This window comes from Equus przewalskii, chromosome 17, assembly GCF_037783145.1.
Source record: "Equus przewalskii isolate Varuska chromosome 17, EquPr2, whole genome shotgun sequence".
NCBI lineage: Eukaryota > Metazoa > Chordata > Mammalia > Perissodactyla > Equidae > Equus > Equus przewalskii.
Window position 1 is genome coordinate 77,033,045 of NC_091847.1, and position 23,356 is coordinate 77,056,400.

Sequence of the window (23,356 nt, forward strand, 5' to 3'; positions counted from 1 at the left end):
TTGTGAATCACTGTATCTGTCCTTTGCTAATAATTTGGTTTAGGCCTTCTTCCTATCCACCGTCTCCTTCTTTTACCTTTAGATTGTTAGATCTTCACTTCCACAACTCTTGACTGATCCTCTGTATTTTTTTTTCCGTTACCTTGGCCACAAAAGGATGTCTAATTATCGCATTGCTTGTCATGTCTAAATATCACAATAGCAGAAAAACAGAAACAACCTAAAAATCTAAAAGTAAGAAATAGTTAAATTGTCATATATCCGTACACATACCTGTTAAAAATACCATGTAACTGTTAAAAATAGACTAATCAATCATTTGGAAAGGCATTAATAGAAAATTGTTAGATGAAAAAATAAGTTGTGAACAATATATTATGTATAGCACTTTTATATTAAAATATATTTGTATTATTCATTAAAGATTGACAGATGTTCACCAATATGTCAATATGAATTATCTCTGGAAAGTGCAATTATAGTTGATTTTAAGTTTCTTTTTTGCTTCTCTGCTTTCTAATTTATTTACAGTGAACATGTATTATTGAATAGTACAAAACTGTTCAAGAATCCAATGTTAATGACATTTCATTGTTCAGAAGAAGATATTAATGAATAAATTTTTTTTGATTTATTAACGTGGTGTGATGATACAAATACATAGATAATGAAACATTAAAAAGGACTTATTAAAAACTGTGTTTTCAGCAATGCAGTACAAGTTTATGTCCTCCTAATTTACTTTTACTATTGTGGTTAAAAAACTTTAGTTTCTTTTTTTAGATATGAAAATTTTGAGGATCCTATGGGAACTATTGATAAATTTCATTATGGTACTCACTACTCAAATTCTGCCGGGGTTATGCACTATCTTATTCGTACAGAACCGTTTACCACCCTCCACATCCAGCTTCAGAGTGGAAGGTATGTTTTGGGTAAATAAGATGTTTTCTTAAAACTATGTGTTAGTGTTGAAACTCTTTGCCTTCATATAATGTACTGTATAACAGGGCCTTATTTTTTTTATTCTCTCCTATTAAGTTTTGATTCATATAATAACCTCTAGATAAAAATAGCCATACTAGTTTTAGAATGAGTCATTCAAACTGACTTATGCAAATGACTTTTAAGATAAATTCCTTTTTACTATTATGCGGTGTACCTTTGTGATTCTTACTGGTTTTAGGAACATACCGGAAATTTAGAATTGGAACTGATTTAGACCTAGATCTAAAACATTTACCAGAGCTTCAAAACTCATCAATGCTATGTAGTCCCCCTAAAAATATTTATCAATCAAGAAGAATGAAAAGAGGGAGGAATGAGGAGCTCTTAACGTTATTAGTAGCAGCTCAGACAGATCCGTGGCATCACTGTCTATCATGTTGCCTGTCAATATTATAATTTACCTGCGTTTCACATTTTCTTAATGATCCTAGAGGAGCAAACTTCTCCCTAAATTCTCGGCTCCCCATGTAGCCTCCAGATAGCTCTCTACTTATTCACATTTTGTCTCCAGGTTGCCTTATTCTCTAACATTACCATTTTGCCTTTCCTGCCCAATTGAAAGCTATGTAAATATTGTCTATTCTACTCTCTTTCCATGTAGCTTTTATGTCTTAAAATTAGCCTGGGTCCCTTATTCCTGGGTCTTTATACAGTACAGTGACTTGACTTTCAAGAAGAGACTCTGACCTCAAGATCACTATACCTCTCCAAACGTTACATTTGCCATGATAGCAGGTAATTTTTCCTCCAGTAAAGTATAACTGGATCTTTTCAGCTTTTAATGCTTTTATGAATAAATTATTTTTTGAGAAAGCTTCAAAAATAGATTCTGTTTGTGTTTCAAAGGACACCAGCAAGAATGTGAAAAGACAGTCCACTCAGTGGGAGAAAATATTTGTAAATTTTATGTCTTATAAGGGGCTTGTATCTTGGATATGTAAAGAACCCTTACAATGCAATAATGAAAAAACAAATATCCCAATTAAAAATTGGACAAAGGATCTGAATGGACATGGTTCCAAAGAAGATATACAGATGTTCAATAAACACATGAAAAGATGTTCAGCATCATTAGTCACCAGGGAAATTCAAATCAAAACCAAGTTGAGATACCTCTTCACACCCACAAGGATGGCTATAATCAAAAAGACAGATAGTACCTAGTGTTGATGAGCATGTAGAGAAATTGGAAGCCTTGTGAACTCCTAGTGGGAAGGTAAAATGATGCAGCCTCTGTTGAAAACAATCTGGCAGTTCTTTAAAGGATTCAACAGAGAATTACCATATAACCCAGCAATCCCACTCCTAGATATATACCCAAGATAATTGAAAACTAATGTTCACACAAAAACTTGCACACAAGTATGCAGAGCTGCGTTATTTATATTAGCCAAAAAGTGGAAACAACCCAAATTTCCATCAACTGATAAAGGAATAAATAAAATGTGGTATATCCATACAATGGAATATTATTTGGCCATGAATGAATAAAAGGAATGAAAGATTGACACATGCTATGACATGGGTGAACCTTGAACATAGTATGCTAAATAAACCAGACACAAAAGGCCACGTATTGTATGGTATACAGTCATCCTTGGTATCTGAGGGGTATTCGTTCCAGGACCTCAGCAGATACCAAAACCTCAGATGCTCAAGTCCCTTATATAAAATGGGTAGAATTTGCATGTAACCTACGCACATCCTCTCATATGCTTTAAATCATCTCTAGATTACTTATAAAACCTAATACAGTGTAAATGCTACATAAGTAGTTGTTATACTGTGTTATTTAGAGAATAGTGACAATTAAAAAGTCCCTACATGTTCAGTAAGGACACAGCCATCATAGGGCTTTCAGTCTGCAGTTGGTTGCATCCGTGGATTGGGAACCTGCAATGTGGAGGGCTGCCAGTACATGAAATGTACAACACAGGCAAATCCACAGAGACAGAAAGTAGATAAGTAGTCGCCAGGGGGGTGGAGGTAGGGTGAATGGAGAGTGACTGCTAGTAGATACAGGGTTTCTTTTTGGAATGATGAAAATATTCTAAGATTGATTGTGGTGATGGTTGGGCAACTCTGAATAGACTAAAAATCATTGAATCGTCTACTTAGAAAGGGTGAATTATATGTATGTTAATTATATCTCAGTAAAGCTGTTCTCCCCGACCCAAACGAAAAGATTCTAGCATTAAAGCTGTACCTCTCCTTGAATTTGGATACTCCATCATTAGACTTTATTGGTGACCCAGTCATTGACTATAATTAAATTGAGTTCTGCTAAGTTCAGCTCTGCCCCAAACCAAGATTAGTAGGCATAAAAAGAGTCAAAATTAGTCATCAGTGTCACTTAGTAAGTCATTATTTACGAAATAAACCTAGGAAAACAATGTCAAAGGAGAGAAAGAGAAGGGGTTTATGCTTTTTGTGATTAAAGAAAATATAATGAAATTGCAACATGACCATTTGAGCTTCTTTCAACTTCCTTAGGCCTGTAATGGAACTTAAAAATGAAGTTAAAATAAGATAACAATATATGCAAGTAAAATATAAAGCTTTAGCCACAGAACTATTTTCCTAATTCACCCTCTGGTTTTTGGCAGAAGAGTTTGTAAAGATATTTCTGTATCGAGGATTAAGTCAGAAGCATTCCTATAGCTCTGTTAACCACATATGTCACCACCACAATGCTTAGAGGGACAAACTCTGTGATTTTAAAATATCCAAATAACATTTATTCACATTCTGGAATAAACTTTACTCAGCAAAAATTATACCATTTTTTAAAAGTCTCTTAGATTTATATTTAATTACTTGAAAATTTTGTCCAGTGTGAATTGGTTTTCAGCTGTTTTAACTACGATGATACTAATGATTAAAATTACAGTGTTTAGTTCCTAACAACCAAATATGAAAGATAGATTGTCATAAAAAGGAGAACAAATTGTGTGTTTAGACGTTAAGGGGAAACTCTAGTCAATAGGAAACCTGAGGGGAGTTTGAAGGTTTGTTTCCTGCCTGTTGCTGCTCTCACTGGACATTCGCTGTTCTCTTTCAATCTCCACATGCAGGTTTGACTGTGCAGATCGACAGTTCCATTCCATCCCTGCTACCTGGCAGGCTCTCATGGACAATCCCTATGATGTAAAGGAACTTATTCCTGAATTCTTCTACTTCCCAGAGTTTTTAGAAAATCAAAATGGTAAGAAATAGGAGATTAACATTTTGACTCAAAAGTCCCAATGGAGGATCCTGAAAAATATCTTTCAGGACATATTTGTGATGCCCTATAGAGGATTTAAGGTCCATTGACTGTGTATTACTCGGTGACAGGGCTTAGCTGATGCCCAGGCGCTGGTCTTACCTTTCAGGGAAGTGCTCCAGTGACCAAGATAAGTGAGTCAAACAATTGGTAGGAGAACCTGTCAGAGTACGGTGTTTACTAGAGAAGCAAAATGGCCATATGCTCTTCCAGCCATATAACCACTTAGCTTAAAAGCGTTTGAGTTAGATAAGATGAGGATTTAGCCCAGGGGTCAGCAAACTACAGGTCCGTTGGCCAAACCTGTTTATAAAGCTTTGTTTGCACACAGCCAGCCAATTAATTAATATATAGACTGTGGCTGCTTTCACAGTATAATGGCAGATTTGAGTAGTTGCAACAGAGACCATAAGGGCTCACAAAGCCAAAAATATTTATTCTTTGACTCTTTATAGGAAAAGTTTGCTGACTCTGACTTAGAGAAGAAGACATGAGGCAAATTGAAAATAATGACAGAGTATAAGTTACTACAATATTTGAAAAGTTGTATTATGTTTTTGAAGTAGAGAATCATGGAACTAAATATTTAAAAATATCCAAATGCTTTTTCTATGAAGTACTTATAAGGAAATTGGCAAGATTGTTACTACTGGTGTTCTTTAGGGAAATTCCTGTGTCAAAGGGTCATTACCAACTTCTTTTGCGTCCCCTAGCAAGTAATGTTAATGTTTGACCCTTTCTACCTCAGTAGACTTATCTGTCTCTCTGGGGAGAGCATATCCAGGGCTTCACATCCTTTGATCATGCACTCTGGGACAGGCTCTTGGAGGCACGGCATCTGATTCTGAGTAAGGCAGTTAGAATTGGTCACTTTCAGAAAATCAAGTGAATCTGTTGACTGAGTCTGATCGTGGGCTCTCCTTCAGCCCTAGGACTGGAGTCTCCTAAAGCAGAGTATCTGAGTTAGGAGGACGAGCAGATTAAATTTGGAATTGAAGGTGCTCTCAGCTTGACAATTTCTGCCATTCACCACAGGCAGCCAGTTGCTGTCTTGCACGACTGTGCTGGAGCCCTCCATTTCTAACTGTACGTTGCCTCTTCATCTGAAATGTGCTGGGTGGGAGAAAGCAAAGTAAATTAGTTAGAATGACAACAAATATTAATTAACATTAGTGTTAATATTAATAAAACAAACTCATAACTGTGCAATCAAGAACATTTTAGTATTTTCCATAATGAAAACAGTGAGGTATGGTAGCTTCAAGTAGCTCAACAACATCATCAAAGCCAAGTTCTTTCTGTATTTTCACTCTGCTGTTCCAAGGGTTTGGCTTTGTCCTCTGCTAGTTCCTCTCATTGTTACAAACGACTAAAGCAGTTCCAGGCATCACAGGCAGATGCAACAGCATCTTAGAAAGAAGTGGGACTGTTAATTCTTTGTGTCGTTTCCTAAGAGTGAGAAAACCTTTCTCATAACCTCCCTCATTGTCTAGAGCTGGGTCACATACCAACCCCTACACCAGTCACCTGCAGCAGGCATGAAACAGAGGGCAGGGATGGGCTCTTGAATAAAATCCAGTTTCTGCTGCCAAATAAGGAGGAGTGGCTCTCAGGTGGCCAACAGTATCTACTGTACAGGAGTTGGGTTAATGAAGGCAGAGACCCTGCGCACCTATCCTTCTGTGACATTTCAACCTCTCCGCCTTTGAGACACACTGATATCCTAAGGCAGCTTCTTTCATGAAGGTGTTTTGTGTTAACACTTTTCCCTCCGCACACTGCATGAACAAGAAAACCTCACCTTTGGGACAATTTTCTCAAAATACTGTGTTCTAACTATATGAGCAAATCTTTGTGATGTCAGTATCTACTTAGAATAGTGGTATATAAGTATATTGTTCTTCCATAAGACAAATATAACTCTTCTACTGAGTGAGGTTAAGGTGTAAGTTGCACCAGCAAGCTCTCAGGAGCTGTATTTTGTAAATTAACCATTAGAGGAACTGTGCTAATTATTTTTAATATAAGAAGAATACTTAATGTTGCATTTTTGTTCAGATTAAGGTTTTGGTCATAGCTGTAGTTTCCCCCACTTTTCTCAACAGAAAATCAATTATTAATCTGATTTACCATGTAATAACTAATTTTACTTTCATTTTGTCTTTTTAATCAACTGATAAAAGGCATTCCAATAGATAAGTTTTTTTGTTTTTTGTTTTGATGGGGATGATTGGCCCTGAGCTAACATCTGGTGCCAGTGTCCCTTCTTTTGCTTAAGGGAGATTGTCCCTGAGCTAACGTCTGTGCCAGTCTTCCTCTATTTTGTATGTGGGTCACTGCCACAGCATGGCTTGATGAGTGTTGTAGGTTCACACCCTGGATCTGAACCCATGAACCCAGGCCACCGAAGTGGACCACAGGAACTTTACCACTACCGCACCGGGCCAGCCCCCACAGATAAGAATTATTTTTACCTACTCAGTGATTTTAGATCAAGAAGGAAACTTGATTCTCATCTTTCACTCTTAAAGAAGAAAAAAAAGACTTCAGTATTGCTAAGGAATGTGCCCTCATATTTATTTTACTTGATTTATTTAAATCTAAATGATTTGATGCATTTATCTTTTATGTCTTAGAGTTTAACTTGGGTCGTCTACAAGTTTCCAAAGAACTAGTGAATGATGTCATCCTCCCCAAATGGGCTAAGTCAGCTGAAGATTTCATCTATAAACATAGAAAAGCTCTGGTAAGATTTTTGTGTTTAGTTATGAGACAGAGTAATAAGATAAAGATGTATGTGTTTTCCAGAGGATGGAGTAAACTATACCTGACTATTAATGATTTTTCTAGATTAATTTGTAATCTATTGTACATGCTGTTCTTGAAAGTATAACATAGTAATTTATTTTGAGGTTCTGGATCTTCTGATACAGTGAGAATATAGGACAGTCAAAGGATATATAGCAAAGCAAATGTCAGTTCTATAAGATATCTGCCTGTTAATACATGAAACTACAGTCATGCGGCGCATAACAGTGTTTCAGTCAAGGACAGGCCGCGGATATGGCAGCGTCCCCATAAGATCAGTCCTGTATAGCCTAGGTGGTAGTAGGGCGTAGGCTATACCCTCTGGGTTTGTGTGAGTACCCTCTACAATGTTCACACAATGGCAAAATCACCTAAGGATGCGTTTCTCAGAATGTGTCCCTTTGTTGAGCGACTCACACCTGCCCTCCAAGCATCATCCTGATGTGGTTTGATGTTTTGTAGTTCCCACATTTGTTTCAAACCTAACAGGATAAGTACATTTTTGTTTTCTCTGAAGGGTTTCAGTAAGTTTTTAATAAGACAACTAAGTCCTAAATGCCACTTTAAAAAAATATAACTAGTTTTTGGCTAAGTTTCCAATTTGGAATTGAAGGACAGGTGAGAATTACTTTAACGGGATATTGTGTGGTTATCTTGCAGATGATGTGGGTTTTTTCCCCACAGTAGCCCACTTAGTTCTCTGTCTAAACCAAAATGTTGCAGACTATGAAACTAGTTAGGCCAATACTTGGAAACATTCCTTCTCATTAGTACACAGTTTGTCAAATTTACAAAATTCTGGATTAGATTATGATATTTATAAACATTAACCTTATGCATGAATAAGAAATTGGGAAAAAAATAAAACAGCTCTGAAAAAATAATCTGTTACTTATCAGCTAGCCAGGAACTTCTCGGATGCTTTCCTCTGTAGTATCTGTGACATGAAGTAGGGGTCCAGGATTTTAGGAAGATATGCTCCTCATTTATAAGATGTTAGAAGTTTGTGTTTCAGTTATGTATTGCTGTGGGACAAATTATCCCAAGCTTTAGTGACTTAAACTATAGCCATTTTGTTGTCTCTCAGTGACTCTGAGATAACAGGCCTCAATTGGGCAGTTCTCCTGGTCTTGCTTGAGATTCTCCTGCCCTGTCGGTCCTGTGGCTGCTGAGGTTGGAGTCTTCTGGAGGCTGCGTTGAGATACTGGGATGCTGGACCTTTCATCCTCTCCGTGTATCTCAAGGATCTCTCTTCTTCATGTGGTCTCTCTAGCAGAGTAGCCAGACCTCTTACGTGACAGCTCAGGGCTCCCCAAGAGTGCAAAAGTGGAAGCGTCCAGATTTTCTTAAGGCCTGAGGCTGCTCGTTGTCACAGCATCATGTCTGCCACTGGGTAACAGGGTCAGCGCAGATTCAGGAGGAGGGAAAGTCAACTCTTCTCTCAATAGTGGGAGTGAGAGAGAAAGTGCAGCCATCTTTACTCCACCACACAAAGTCTGCCTTCTGGCCACAAATTATTTACATTCCTTCTACATGGAAAATGACATACTTCCTCCGAGGACCCTCCTGAAGTCTCATCTCATTAAGGCAGGGATCTGCAGACTTTTTCTGTAAAGGACCAGATAGGAAATATTTTCCTTGGTTCTATGGTATGTGTCGAAATTGTGCCATTGTACTACAAAAGATAATGGGTGTGGTTGTGTTCTACTAATCTGCAAATCTGGCAGCCCACAGGCAGTAGTTTGCTGATCCCTGCATTGTGGCGTGAGGCCTGAAGTCCAGAATCTTGTTAGTGATCTAAATCAAATCCATGTGTGCATGAAACTACGCTGAAGACTGTGAAGTAGAAACAAGTTATCTGCCTCCACGTAACAGTCGTGTGACAAGGACAGGAGAACAGTAATAGATAGACACTCCCATTCAAAAGGGAGAGAAAAAAGAGGCACCCAGCAGAAACTGGTTTATAACAACTCTGAATTCCAGCAGGGCTGTGTTCTCGGTTCCTTTATTGGGCCTTCTGCTGTTCCCTGAGAGTGGTTTTCCGTGGCTCTTTTGTTCTACCCTTGGGCTCTTGGCTCCCTGCTCTGAGTCATTCTTTCTTTTCCATTAAAAAATAAATAAAAGCATTGTTTACATGAGTATCTTTGCCAGCTTCTTTCCTACCATAGTAAGTTGGAGGCAAAGGTCTCTCTTCATTTTTGAACAGTTTCTGTCTCAGTCTGAGTGAAACCAAACACAAACTTAGTTTCATTTACCTGACGCGCTGCGTAAGCCAATCACCAAAATGTCAGGCTTATGGGAAAGAAAGAGGTTTATTATTGAAAGGCAGTCAGACGAGGAGATGGGAGCTAAAACTCAAATCCACCTCCTCATAGGGAAGAAGCTAGAGGGTTTTTCTCTGAAACTCTAATCAGAGGAGGGGAAGCACGTGGCCTTGCTGGCTGGCGCCTTCAGCCTCGTTTGGCCTTGTGAGACTGAGTCTCCTTCCTTCTGGACGGTCTGGACCTTGACTTCCAGGGAAAAACAACTCACTCATATACCAAGGAGGGACAGGAATATCTGGTTAGTTTTAACAACAGTTGACTGTGCTGAGTATGCACAGCTGCAGTTAGCCAAGCTTACCTCAATTTGTTTTCCTTCTTCTAACCTAGGGAAGATTTTAACTCATTTGTTCTCAGCTTCATGAACTATTACAGTTTCTTTTAAAATTTTATGGGTTTCTCATATGTCAACTCTGTTGGACAAAAACCATTTTGCATTACCTTACATTATAGTCCCTTATCTCCTTTGGACCGAGTGGGAGGCTCCTCTGGGAAAATGCCCTTAAGATTCCTAAGATGCTCCGTTTTCTAGTTGAGTGGGTCTATGAGGCACAACCTAAATCTTTGAGGTCTCAACAGATTGTTTTATACCCATACTCTTAAACTAAACTTTTGCCTGAGGCCGTATTTTACTGGTAAGATTCTGATTTGATCATTGACTTAGGCGGTTTTTCGCTTTGAGAGTCTTTGCTCTCTAGTGATCCTGAAAATTAGAAATAACTTTATTTCAAACCCAGCAAGACCTGGCTCCTATATATTTTTTTTAAATTATGCTTAAAACCCCAAGAGTTCATGTTTTAACTCATGTTACTCCTCCCACACTTTATCACAGGCAGCTAAAAGAAGCCAATTAGCACTTAAAAACATTTTGCCTGAAAATCTCCATCCCCAGATTCACAAGCCCATTGGTACCCTTTCTATATCTTTCCTGTAACTAAAATATGCGTCCCTTTTTCTCCTGTCTCCAGTAGTGATTTTCTTACTGTGTTTCAAGACATCACTAATAGGCTCCTCTGCCTTCCACCCAGTCACCTCTTAGTGGGGTAGGTGGGGTGGGTGGAGTGATTTGCAGCCGTCTTTCATCAGCTGCAGTGTGGTTTCACTGTGTCCTTGAATTGGATTTCTACACAACTATTTCAATGGAGATTTCACAACAAAGATGCATTCCACAGCTGTCATCAGTTTTTTTGTTGTTCATGTTTGCGCTATTAGAATATTTGTTATTTTCTTCACCCATTAGTTAGGAGATGCATATGTAGTAAATATTAATAAATATGATGTCTACATTATACTAGATAGATTATAGGCAATATATGTAGTAGATATTGAAAAAACGTTTTAACATGATTTTGAGATTATTTATTTATAGCGGTAAGATTTGTGTGTAGAAATGCTTAATTTGCTCTTACTCGTTTAAAGTATACATATTTACATTGTAGTTGTAAAGTATCTCTATGTTAATTATTAAGTTTGTTCTTTTTCCAGGAGTCTGAATATGTTTCTGCTCATCTTCATGAATGGATAGATCTGATTTTTGGCTATAAACAGAGGGGGCCGGCTGCAGTAGAGGCACTCAATGTTTTCTATTACTGTAGTTATGAAGGTATAAGCCGATGTGCTTTTTCTCTTGCATTATATTGATAGACAATATTATTAAATATGTGTTATGCATGGTATTTTGGACATAACTAATATGAGAAAGACTACATTTAAAAAATAGTTTTAGTGATCTTTTCTTTTTTTTATTTTATTATTCTTTAAAGATTTTATTTTTCCTTTTTCTTCCCAAAGCCCCCTGGTACATAGTTCTGTATTTTTATTTATTTATTTTTTTTTGAGGAAGATTAGCCCTGAGCTAACTGCTGCCAATCCTCCTCTTTTTGCTGAGGAAGACTGGCCCTGAGCTAACATCTATGCCCATCTTCCTCCACTTTATATGTGGGACGCCTACCACAGCATGGCTTGCCAAGCGGTGCCATGTCCGCACCCGGGATCCAAACAGGTGAACCCCAGGCTGCCAAAGTGGAACGTGCGCACTTAACTGCTGCGCCACCGGGCTGGCCCCAGTTGTGTATTTTTAGATGTGAGTCCTTCTAGTTGTGGCATGTGGGACACCGCCTCAGCATGGCCATGTCCGCGCCCAGGATTTGAACTGGCAAAACCCTGGGCCACTGAAGCAGAGCACACAAACTTAACCACTCCGCCATGGGGCCAGCCCCTAGTAATCTTTTCTATTTGAAAGATTGACTCATGCTTTTTAAAAAAAATAGTATTTAAGAGTATGTATGCAAATCTAAATATAAATGTCAATTATTGGTGGCATAGAAGTTTCTGATCTCTGGTCGTATTTGTCCTGTTGAGTCGGGTCCTACATTAAATATTCAGTATTAAATTATTAGCAGACTTTGAAAGAAAACCTTTAGAATTACAAATAAAAAATTCTTCAAATGATAAAATGACATTATTTTAATGTTTACCTCAGGATCAAGAACATTTTCTGAAGGCTTTGAAAGGCTTAGGAAATAGTTCTTTCTTTTCCAGTCCTTCAGTAGAGCTAATAGTTCTAAAGATTGTGGATAGTGTGAAGTTAGGTGAATTTGAGCAGAGCCCATATGACTTTTGGTAAATAGACATGTTTTTACCTTTTGCCATATTCATTTGATAATAGTTTTATTGGGAGGTAGTATAGGATGGTGGTTAGGAGCATAGACTTTGAAATCAGACTTACCTAGTTTGGCCAATTAAGAGCCATTTAACAATCCATATTAAGTATGGCAGGGTATAATCAATTAACCAGAGTATCACCTTTCCCAGCATGTGTTAGATCGGCAGTAACTTATGGCAGTATGTTTGTGTGGTTATTACATTTGTTTCAGCTTGACTATCATGAAGAAAACAATTAAGTGTATAGTTTGTATTTTTCTGAGAGAAACTTTTATAGACTGCAAGTTAACTTTTATTTAAAGTATTTTAGTTATACTGGATGGAATTTATGTTTATACATCTGTGATGTTTGAAGCTTTACTGATTTTTCAAAAATCACCTCTTTACAATGTTCTCATAAATTGAGGAATGGGATAATATTTTGTTGAAAATATATCAATCTGATATATTAATCAGTTGTGTGCGTTGGCTGGTTTGTTTTCACTCTGTAGTGAGTTGACTGCTTCTCTTGCTTTTAGGAGCTGTGGATCTGGATGCCTTAACAGATGAGAAGGAAAGAAAAGCCTTAGAAGGGATGATTAATAATTTTGGGCAAACACCTTGTCAACTGTTAAAGGTAAATCATAGAAGTTATTCATTACATAAGAAGTCTAGAATTTAATTGCTAAAGAATAGTACTGCCAGTATTTTCAAGGATTTTAATGATTTAAAACTTTATTTCAGAATTATCTAGAATTTCAGAAGAGTTATGCTCTCACTTAAAAAAAATAGATTTAAATGATTGTTCCCATTTTGAAATAATAAAATATCGCAGTCAAAATTCACATATGCAGTCAATTACTCTTAAATTACAGAGGATTTATAGTTGTTCAGAAAGCCAATCATCTTATTTTGTTATTTCTGAGAAAGGAAAAGCTGAGGTTGAAGGCCCCTGTCAGTGAGATGCCGCTCCTTTATTTAAATGGAGAAGGAGCTCTAACTGAATGCTTGAATACTGCAGTTAGGTTATACCATTAAAACTGTCATTACATTGGGACTCATTCTATGTATAAGACTTCTCATAGCTGACATCTGCCCAAAGAGGAGACTTACCATCCAGAACCCACATCCAGTCCTAAAAATCAAATTATAGAATCAAATTATAAATATTACTGTATTTCTTTCCCCATACTAGTTTATGAAGTTAAATTATTGTCTTCCTGATTGCATACAACTTTGGATTCATAGAAATTAGTTTTCAAAGATGTCTTGATCTTTGTTAGTAGATGAGCTTAGAAATGGGGAATACACGATAATACGCCATTTGTTAAGTTGACACTTTCTTTTGCAAGCACTGTGCTAGGTGGTTCACCTAACCCTTTCAGTAAATGTCCAATTACCCTCCTTTTTCAGGTGATTGATGAAGCCAAGCCTCATAGAAATTAATACCTAGCCTACAACACTTTAGAGAAATCACATACTTTTTCCAAGTTTACACAGCTAGGATGTGACTTGGGCAGGATTTGCACACATGGCCATCTGACTCCAAAGCCTTTCCACCGAGCCCTGTTTCCTCTCAATTCATAGCTGTGAGCCCCATTGGAGAACTAGACCACTTTCCCATGTTCTTATGGGCTGTTATTTACATCCTAATTATGACTCTTTCTGCCTTAGTTAGTTGTTTGTTTATTCACTTGCTTCACTATATTATAAAGGCAGCAACCTTCTCTTAATCATCTTTGTACCTTTCTTGCATATAGTATGTGTGCAGTAAATATTGTTGAATTGAAATTTCCAAGCTGTTGCAGCAACAATATATCTAAACTCTGGCTTACAAATGTACTTCTGTTAGTTGGGTTGTCAGACTAAGCTTTATAATTGTTACTATTTCTTAGCAACAGTTTATTTGAAGCCTCCAACATTGGTTTTTACAGAATGGTCGTGTTTGAAATCAGTGCATTATCCCTTTCCTGCCGGGAGAGTCAGAAGGCAAAAGTAACAGAATAAAACAGAACACTTCTTTGGGCTTTGACATATAGATTCTATAATATTTTTGTACTTGCTTTACTTTTCTTTCTCTCTCTCTTTTTTTTTGAGGAAGATTAGCCCTAAGCTAACATCTGCTGCCAATCCTCCTCTTTTTTGCTGAGGAAGACTGGCCCTGAGCTAACATCCATGCCTGTCTTCCTCTACGTTATATGTGGGATGCCTGCTACAGCATGGCTTGATAAGCAGTGTGTAGGTCCGTACCTGAGATCTGAACCAGCAAACACAGGGCTGCTGAAGTGGAAAGTGTGAACTTAACTGCTGTGCCACCAGGCTGGCCCCTCTTTCTCTCTCTTTTTTCTTTTTTTTAACAAGAGTAGTGCTAATTAGCTTTTTATCACCATAAAAAATGACACAAAATCAGCCTTTGATTTAAAATAAAGTGAATGATATTCACATGGATAATTGAGTGCTAAATATTGAAGTACTTATAGCTGTCACATCTGTTTCCTATAATCTAATAGTTTATGATGGAGATAGAAGAATCCCCTTTCGGTAGAATTCTTTTCTGCATTTTAACTGTGCCTTTGGAATGTTAATTTGATTTGTCACTTCTTATTTATAAAAGTAATACTGTTCTATATCTCTGACATTAAAGTTAAGGAAGAATAATTTATTTGAAAAGAAATGCAATAATATCTATAAATTTGATTCTGATAATATTGACATTTTGATCTTACTTCAGGAGTTAAAGATTCACCCATATTGCAAATTTTGACTTTTTAATAATGCATTTAATTTTATCAAACATTTATTAAGCATTTACTGTATTTAGGTTACTAGATGCTGAAAATCCAAAACTGAATAAGACTTGTTTTTTGGCTTTAAGATACCTACTGCCTAGTTGGGGAAGACAGACCATAAACAACTATATGTAATCCAACATAGAAAGAAATAAGTACTAATTAAAACAATGTTCTGAGGAAAATAATAAAAGAGAATAATTAATTCTGACTTGGAAATTCAGGAGAGATATCAGTAAGAGAAGTAGAGGTAGGGTTTCTCTGGAAATGAAGAGGGTAGGACCTCTGCTGAGGGAATAATAGTGTGAGCAACGGCCTGGAATTGTCAGCCTTGAGCGGTACGTAATCCATTGTAGGTGCAGCCCGTATGTGTGAGGGAAACAGTGAGAGATGTTCTAACACAATTGTGGGATTGTTTTTCCTTAAAATTATTTTGAAGGAACCACACCCTCCTAGATTATCAGCAGAAGAAGCCGTGCAGAAGCAGACCAAAATGGACACTCCAAGCCTAAACCTATTTCAACACCTTCCTGAACTCAAGTCATTTTTCATAGAGGTAATGTCCAACTCGGTAATTTCAGAGTTTTTCTCTGAATTCTATACACCTCAACGTTCCTTTAATTCTTTAATGTAGGGGTGGTATATAATCCAAAATAGTAAATAGTACTACAATAATCTGTTCTTAGATTTTAAAGCAATCTTATTAAAAGCTTGTTTGCTGCTATGTGCTGGTCTGAACTGTTTCTTGTGGCTTTTTTTCTCCTAGTCACATTTTCTTGACCAAGAAGAATAAATAATTTGAATTAAGTTGCCTTTTGTGACAGTTGAGATGATATGTAGAGGAAGTCTAAAATAATTCTTAATTATAATGGCTGCTCATGTATAAAATATGGCCCAGTAAATCAGATTGTTGATTGCTGATATCAGAAGGAATAGTCAAGTACAAGATAGTCAATGCTGTAATTGAAAGAGTACCTTCAAACTCAGATGTTTAAATAGACACATTGAATTAGTTTGAATAGTTCAGAATGTGAATGTGAAATGCAGTCATACCTATGGATTTGGTTAGGACAGATAATATTAACTCTTTTGGCAAAAAATGATGACAAAAGGTTACTAAGAATAGTTTCGAGATGTGCATAGAACAAGTAGTAACTCTCATGCAACACAGCAGAGGTTGGGAAACCTTTTCTTAAAGGGCCAGATAGTAAACGTTTTGGAATTTGTAATCCACAGGCAAAATCAAGGATATTGTATAGGTACATATAAACTACTTAAAATATAACCATTTAAAAATGTAGAAACCGGGCTTGGCCCCATGGCTGAGTGGTTAAGTTCACGCACTCTGCTTAGATGGCCCGGGGTTCGCCGGATTGGATCCTAGGCATGGACCTACCACCGCTCATCAAGCCACACTGTGGTGGCATCCCACATAGAAGAACTAGAATGACTTACAACCTGGATATACAACTAAGTGCTGGGGCCTTGGGGAAACGAAAAAGGAAGACTGGCAACAGATGTTAGCTCAGGGCCAGTTTTCCTCACCAAAACAAATAAGTAAATAAAGTAAAAAAACATTCTTAGCTTACCCACAGCCTACAAAACAGATGGTTGGGTGGATTTGACCCACAGGCCTAGTTGGTCAAATCCTGCATTAGGGCATCGTCATAATGTGCTTCTCAGGTTCAATATCTTGGGAAATCTTTATATAGAATTTTTTGATAATTTGGTATAAATATTTTTTTTCCCTGAGAAAGATTCACCCTGAGCTAACATCTCTTGACAATCTTCCTCTTTTTGCTGGAGGAAGGTTCACCCTGAGCTAACATCTGTGCCAGTCTTCCTCTGTTTTGTATGTGGGATGCCTCCAAAGCATGGCTGCTGGCGAGTGGTGTGAGTCTGCGCCCAGGAACTGAACGCAGACCACTGAAGCCAAGCATGCCGAACTTAACCACTAGGCCACAGGCCGGCCCCTAAAAAGTTTTTATGAAGTTTATGACAGTTACAGCTTTCTACTGAATTTTACTCAAATGAACAATGTTGTAGTAAGCTCCACAGTATTTTAATGTAAATATGTTTTCATATATTTGTGAAAGCAGTTCAAAATATTCTTCATTACTGTTGTCCTAGATGCACATTTGTTGAGATAGTTATTAAATGTTTAACAATACAAACTCTGTAGATTTGGTTGTGTTCCAAAAGCATCTAAGTCAGTTGCCTAGAACTCAGAACTCACAGAAACAATGCTTAGAAATGATGACTAATTCCCAGGATGTGTTCTGGGTCCCCAAGACCAGGTGATTTTACCTCTGGGTCCCTCAGATTTGGTGATTTGCTAGAAGGACTCCCAGGATTCAACATACAGTTGTCCTCACAGCTAAGATCTCTTACAGCGCAAGGTTACAAAGCGACATCAGCAAAGGGCGAAGGCCCAGGGAGTGAAGTCGGAGGAAACCAGGTGCCAGCATCCACAAGTCCGCCCCCAGTGGGGCCACACAGGACAGGCTTAATTCTTCCCATAGAGAAATGTGAAAACTTGGTTTTCTCTACCAAGGAAGCTCATTAGAGGCTCAGCACCCAGTTTTTGTTGAGGGCTGGTCGCATAGGTACCCTGTGCCTAGCACATGCCAGAGTTCCAGACTGCCAGAAGAAGAGCGGGAGTTCAGCATAAACCCTATTGTTTGCACAGATAGTCTGGGTACCTTGAGCCCCCCTTATCATTGAGGACAAGTTTTATATCAGTGTAAAGAACTCTTTGCCCACGAAGTTCCCAGATGCCAACCAAGGGCCAACTTTGCAGGAGGGCCTTTCTAACAGAGCAATCTCCGTCCTGCTCTGTTAACTCTTTACGGGACATGAGGCAGCCCATAAAAACCTATTTAACCCATAACCTGATGGATGTGTAATACTGTGTTTATGATGTCGTGCTGATAAAGTATTTTCATCATGTCTAATCGTTTGTGAGATTGTTTTTATGGGATAATACATTCCGAGTTCCATGCCCAGGACCAGTGTCTGGAGCAGGATAAAGGACACAATAGATATCCCTGGGTACCAATAATTTGTTAATCCCTTTTCATCATCATATGAGAAGAAGTTCTTACTCATTTGTATGAAAAAAGAAGGCCTCTTTGTAGGTCATCTTTTCCTAGGTGGTAAAATGGTGAAGAAAATGGAGGAGGCAGTGAAAGCAAGAGCTTAATAAATGAATTTCCTCAGACACCATTTTGATTTATGCTTGTTCAAATAGAAGTTGTTCTTTTCCTGATTAATTCATGGTGTGAAGAGAAAAGATAAGCACTGACTTTATATGGTTTATAATTCATTGTTTAATTCATTTAAAGGTCTTAGAGCAGCACCTGGCACAGAGTATATACCCAATAATCTTAGCTTGTAATTTACCTAGTGATGGTTAGGTGTAATTTATGAACTGTTGTCACATCAAGAAACATAGTTCACATCGTTGTTCTCTTCCACGTTGCAGTAAGGTAAAGGCGGATGTTTTCTGAGGAGTATGTTTTCTGGTCCTGTTGTGGCTTTCAGGGAGTGCCTCCGTTAATGGAACAGATCTGTTTTTAGAAAGGAAATTTCTAGAAAATATAACCAGTTTTCCCACTGACATGTTTGAGAAATGCACTTTTATATGGTCTGTATTTTCTACTTTATATTCATGTCAGTATGGCAAGGGAAAAAGAAGGATCCTAAGTCACTGGCTGTTTTAAATGGTTGACGCTCCTTGAAATCTGCATCTCTGTTTAATAGCAGAGTAGTGGAATAGAAGGTGATGGGTTTCAGAAGTTTCAAGTATGCCATCCAAACGTGGTGTATAATTTCTTTCCTACATTTTAAATTAAATGATGATATGTTGTGTTGTTTGTTTTTTTTGAGGAAGATTAGCCCTGAGCTAACTGCTGCCAGTCCTCTTCTCTTTTGCTGAGGAAGACTGGCCCTGAGCTAACATCCGTGCCCATCTTCCTCTACTTTAAATGTGGGATGCCTACCACAGCATGGTGTCCCAAGCGGTGCCATGTGTGCACCTGGGATCCAAACCGGTGAACCCCGGGCTGCTGAGAAGCGCAACGTGCGAACTTAACCGCTGCGCCACCAGGCCGGCCCGATGATATGTTTTAATAGAGTAAAATGCTATTTCACAGGCTTCATCCTTGTTTAAAGAAATAGAAGTTTTCAATAATTTGTACCTATAAATTGTAAGCAATAAATTGTAAGCAGAACTAGCCACTAAAGCTCTGTCTTTTATTTTATAGGGAATTAGTGATGGTATTCCACTAATAAAGGCCATTGTCCCCAAAAATCAATCTCGTTCTTTTATGTCCCAAGGCAGTCCTGAATTACTGGTAAGTTGATTTATACCTTTTCACACTGCCGTGTCTATATCTATGACAACTTACAAAAAAATTTGAGAAAATACAGTATTCTAAAAGCCTTTTGAAAAAATAATAGAGAAAATTTTTATAGAATTATTTTGACCATGTATAAAAAAATGTATCTTCTATCTGCACAGCTTTTATTTTAAGTAGTTATTGTAATTCTAAAATTTATCTTGTATAATAAATATGTGAAAATACTAGGAAATTTTGTATAACAAAAATAGAAATAACATCAGATATTAAAATTTGTCATAAAGCGGTAATAATAATGAAAATGGAAATAATACAGAATTGATTAACTACACGTGCATGTTAATGAGTGCTTTCCGGGAGTTTTGTTGTTTAATCCACCCAACAATCCTGTGAGGGTAGGCGCTACTGTGAGATGAGAAATTAAAACTCAGGAGTAACTTGCTCAAAGTCACAGAGCTGGCAAGTAAGGGATTTGGGGCCCTGGCACATGGACCAAACTAAGTCTGTCTTACTCTAATTTTATCACTTGGAAATTATAAAAATGGAGTATAGCACAGTGAACAGTAGAGATTCCAGAACTAGACCTGTTTTTCTAATTATGCATATTGTATGTTTGCTTAGAAGAGAGTCTAGAAAGAGATACAAAAATAATAATAGTACTTTTTGAGGGGTAGGATACTTGTGATTTTCACCTTCAATACCTGTATTTTTAAAGTTGCCTTTAAAGTTACCTGATATTTTTGGAAATCTATTATAATCAAAGGGGGAGAAAAGCTTTTCATTTTTAAAAGAAAATATTCACTATGACTGTCACTAAGAAGGGAGACCTTCTTAGCAATCGTTCATAAGTTATACTTCTGATTTATGTTCTAGGTGGTATATGATATATCATATTTTTATGGTAAGGCTTGACCCTTAATTACTTCTGACTGCCAACTAACAGAGGTTAATAAACTTTGAGAAATTACGAGGAAAGTAATCTTACTAAAGAGGGATGTATTAGACAACTTTTCTTTGAATAAGATAAACACGGCTTTTCCATTTAAATTATTTAAGACTTTCTTGATGAGTTTCATGTTTTACGTACACAGTCCCACATTTTTCCCTGAATGATAAATGCTAACATCATGTTAGCATTTGGTTATTCTATACAACTTTCTTTAATCTTTCATTTCATTTTCCTCTTCATATGTTCTTTTTCCAGATAACAGTAAGCATGAATTATGTAATCGGAACCCATGGGTGGCTGCCTTATGACAGAAGCATTTCTAATTACTTCACGTTCATCAGGGATCCAACTGTGACAAATCCAAAGTAAGTAAATTAATATTTACTGTAAAACAAGTACAGCCAGCACCTTGTTACGAGGAAAAACCACTAGATTAGCCCTGAGCTAACTACTGGCAGTCCTCCTCTTTTTTGCTGAGGAAGCCTGGCCCTGAGCTAACACCCATGCCCATCTTCCACTACTTTATATATGTGAGACGCCTGCCACAGCATGGCATGCCAAGCGGTGCCATGTCCACACCCGGGATCAGAGCCGGCAAACCCTGGGCTGCCAAGAAGTGGAACGTGCAAACTTAACCGCTGCACCACTGGGCCAGCCCCATAATTTCTTTTTTAAAGAGATTTAAAAATAGTTGATATTGATCTAAGTGATTTTTTAAGGAAAAATCTAATATTTCATTATGTTTACAGAACTCAGCGCAGTATGAATGGTCCTTTTGCTCCGGGGCTGGAGATCACTTCTAAGCTATTTATAGTATCACATGATGCGAAGTTGCTTTTCAGTGCTGGACACTGGGATAATAGCATTCAAGTGATGTCACTTACAAAAGGCAAAGTTATTTCACACAACATCAGACACATGGGTAAGCATTAACTTTTTTTCCCCAAAAAACTATAAAAGTGTGCGTACTCCTTATAGGAGCATTAAATTTTACCTTTGAAGCTGAGTGAACTTTTTGATAGAGCAGTGTTATGAATATTATATGCTTTCTTTAAGAGTATCTAATATATTTTTGGGTATACTAAGCACTACATAAATTAAACACAGCTTCATAGTATCTGAAAGATGTTAGGGTAAATCCAAAAAATTGGGTTGATAGAAATAAGAATTTTAAGCTAAAATGGAAAAAAAATCTGTCATAGTGGAATAAGATCAACTGCCCCGTTTCTTCTTAATAGTAAAGCAAGAGAGATAAAATGGTTGACTGTAGTTTAACCTGCTGCTTTTTGTTGTCTCAGTCTTCAATATAAGAATAAAACACTGAGTAGATTTTTTCTTGATAAACCTATTGGGAAAGAGAAATGGAGTCTGCTACTAATTCTGTACCAGTAACTCCTAAGATGTCACTGAGATCAAGTTTTTACAGTTTGGGCAAAATGTATTTTATGTTGTGAATTTACAGTGTGCTCCATACTGTTTTGGTTAAGGACACATATTCTATAGGATTGCAGTTGCCAGTGGGAGGAGGTGAACAGGGAGGAGAGGGTGTGAGAGCAGAGAAGCGTATCGGGATTAACTGGGGGGCCATCTCAAGCCACCTAACCTCCCGCCAAGATACTGACAGGCATTCCCTACCCATGCCCACTCCTCACCTGAGAGGAGGGTGCAGCCCCGGAGAAGGCTCTCCTACGTGCCCTTAACGCTGCTTCTTTCCTGTGTCGCTCTTTCCCAGTGCTTTTCCAATGCCATTCCTGCCTTCCTCCCTGCCAGAACAACTGGTTTAGTAATAGTGTGGACATAAACTAAGATTGCCCTGTTAGTTCTGTTCCAGCAAAAACAAGCCATCTCATTTTTCTTAATTCCTTCTTACAGATATTGTGACTTGTTTAGCTACAGATTACTGTGGAATACATTTGATTTCTGGTTCCAGAGATACGACGTGTATGATATGGCAGATAACACAGCAGGTAGTCACACATTTAAATACTCTTGGTTTAGATCAGAGGTTCGCCCTGGGAATACTGTTGAGATGCTCTAGTAGAGTAGTGAATTTTTCTCTGGCGTTGAATGATTGTTTGAGCTTCTTTCCGTTCTTTTACCCCCATTCTGTCCTGTCCCAATCACCACATTTTTTTCCTAGGTTTGTTGTCTGATTCGTGACCTTACCCTCTGTTATTTTCCAGAAACTCCTCCTTGTTAACCTCTTCTAGGAAAACAATTATTTTTCTTGTCTTGTTAGCGTAACAATATTCCTATGTTACTTTCAGGTGGGACTACTGGAAATTATAGATTTATAATTTTCATCAACCTTATTGTGCTCTCATAATAATGCTTCAAGGCAGTGTCTTCTTCCTTTATGGTTTCTGAATTTTCTACCTTGCTTAACAGGCTCTCTCCCACTCCAGATGTATAAAAAATATTATCTAAAAGTTTTCTTTTAATACTTTTCTTTTTATTTTTTAGATTTAAATCTTTAATTCATTGATAATTAATTTTTCTATATTTGATAATATAGAATATATAATAGATATATAAAACATGTATATATAGAATATATATTGTATAACAATATAGTATATAGAAAATATTATTTTTATAATAGATATATAATATTAGGTATATAATATGTAGATATAGAGAGAATATATAATATATGTTCAATAACAATATAGAGTATTAAAAAATATGATTTTGTTTACTTCTGAGTGGCATAAATGAATACCCACTGAATTGGATCTTTTTCTTGATTCCTCATTCTTTTGTACTTACCTATTTCTGTATCAACACCAAAATGTTTTTTTTTTAAGTTTAATATTTGCTAAGGCAAATTCTCCTTCACTGTGTTTCCTCTATAAAAGAAATGTTTTCAGCTGTTCTTTTCTTTCTTTCTTTCCTTTTACTTTTCTTTTCCTTTCTTTTTTGCTGAGGAAGATTCACTCTCAGCTAACATCTGTTGTCAATCTTCTTCTTTTTGCTTGAGGAAGATTTGCCCTGTTCTCAGCTATTCTTATATGAGTATTTATTCTTCCATATGAACTTTAAAAATATTTTAACCATATCCTCCTCAAAAAACCCCATTTTAGTCTTAATGAAATCATGTTCAATTTATATATGAGTGTGATATGAATTGACATTTTTATAATTATTCCTATCCAGACATAAGAACTATCTTTCCATGTTTGTTTCAGATCTTTTATGTCCCTTGATAAAAT

General features: G+C 37.1%; 1 protein-coding gene across 12 annotated transcripts in view; it reads left to right on the plus strand.

Moving 5' to 3' along the window:
* NBEAL1 (neurobeachin like 1) overlaps positions 1-23,356 on the plus strand; it is a 203,494-nt gene that overhangs the window by 169,335 nt on the left and 10,803 nt on the right. For 11 of the 12 annotated variants that reach the window (XM_070580766.1, XM_070580765.1, XM_070580771.1 and 8 more), the window contains 10 exons: positions 784-924; positions 4,083-4,213; positions 6,910-7,019; positions 10,888-11,005; positions 12,585-12,682; positions 15,274-15,390; positions 19,100-19,189; positions 20,400-20,509; positions 20,894-21,066; positions 22,017-22,111. In XM_070580766.1, the coding sequence (XP_070436867.1) occupies positions 784-924; positions 4,083-4,213; positions 6,910-7,019; positions 10,888-11,005; positions 12,585-12,682; positions 15,274-15,390; positions 19,100-19,189; positions 20,400-20,509; positions 20,894-21,066; positions 22,017-22,111 (1,183 nt within the window). Of the gene's footprint in view, positions 1-783; positions 925-1,609; positions 1,744-4,082; positions 4,214-6,909; positions 7,020-10,887; positions 11,006-12,584; positions 12,683-15,273; positions 15,391-19,099; positions 19,190-20,399; positions 20,510-20,893; positions 21,067-22,016; positions 22,112-23,356 lie in introns of all 12 variants that reach the window. The other variant, XR_011528531.1, reaches the window with a different exon arrangement.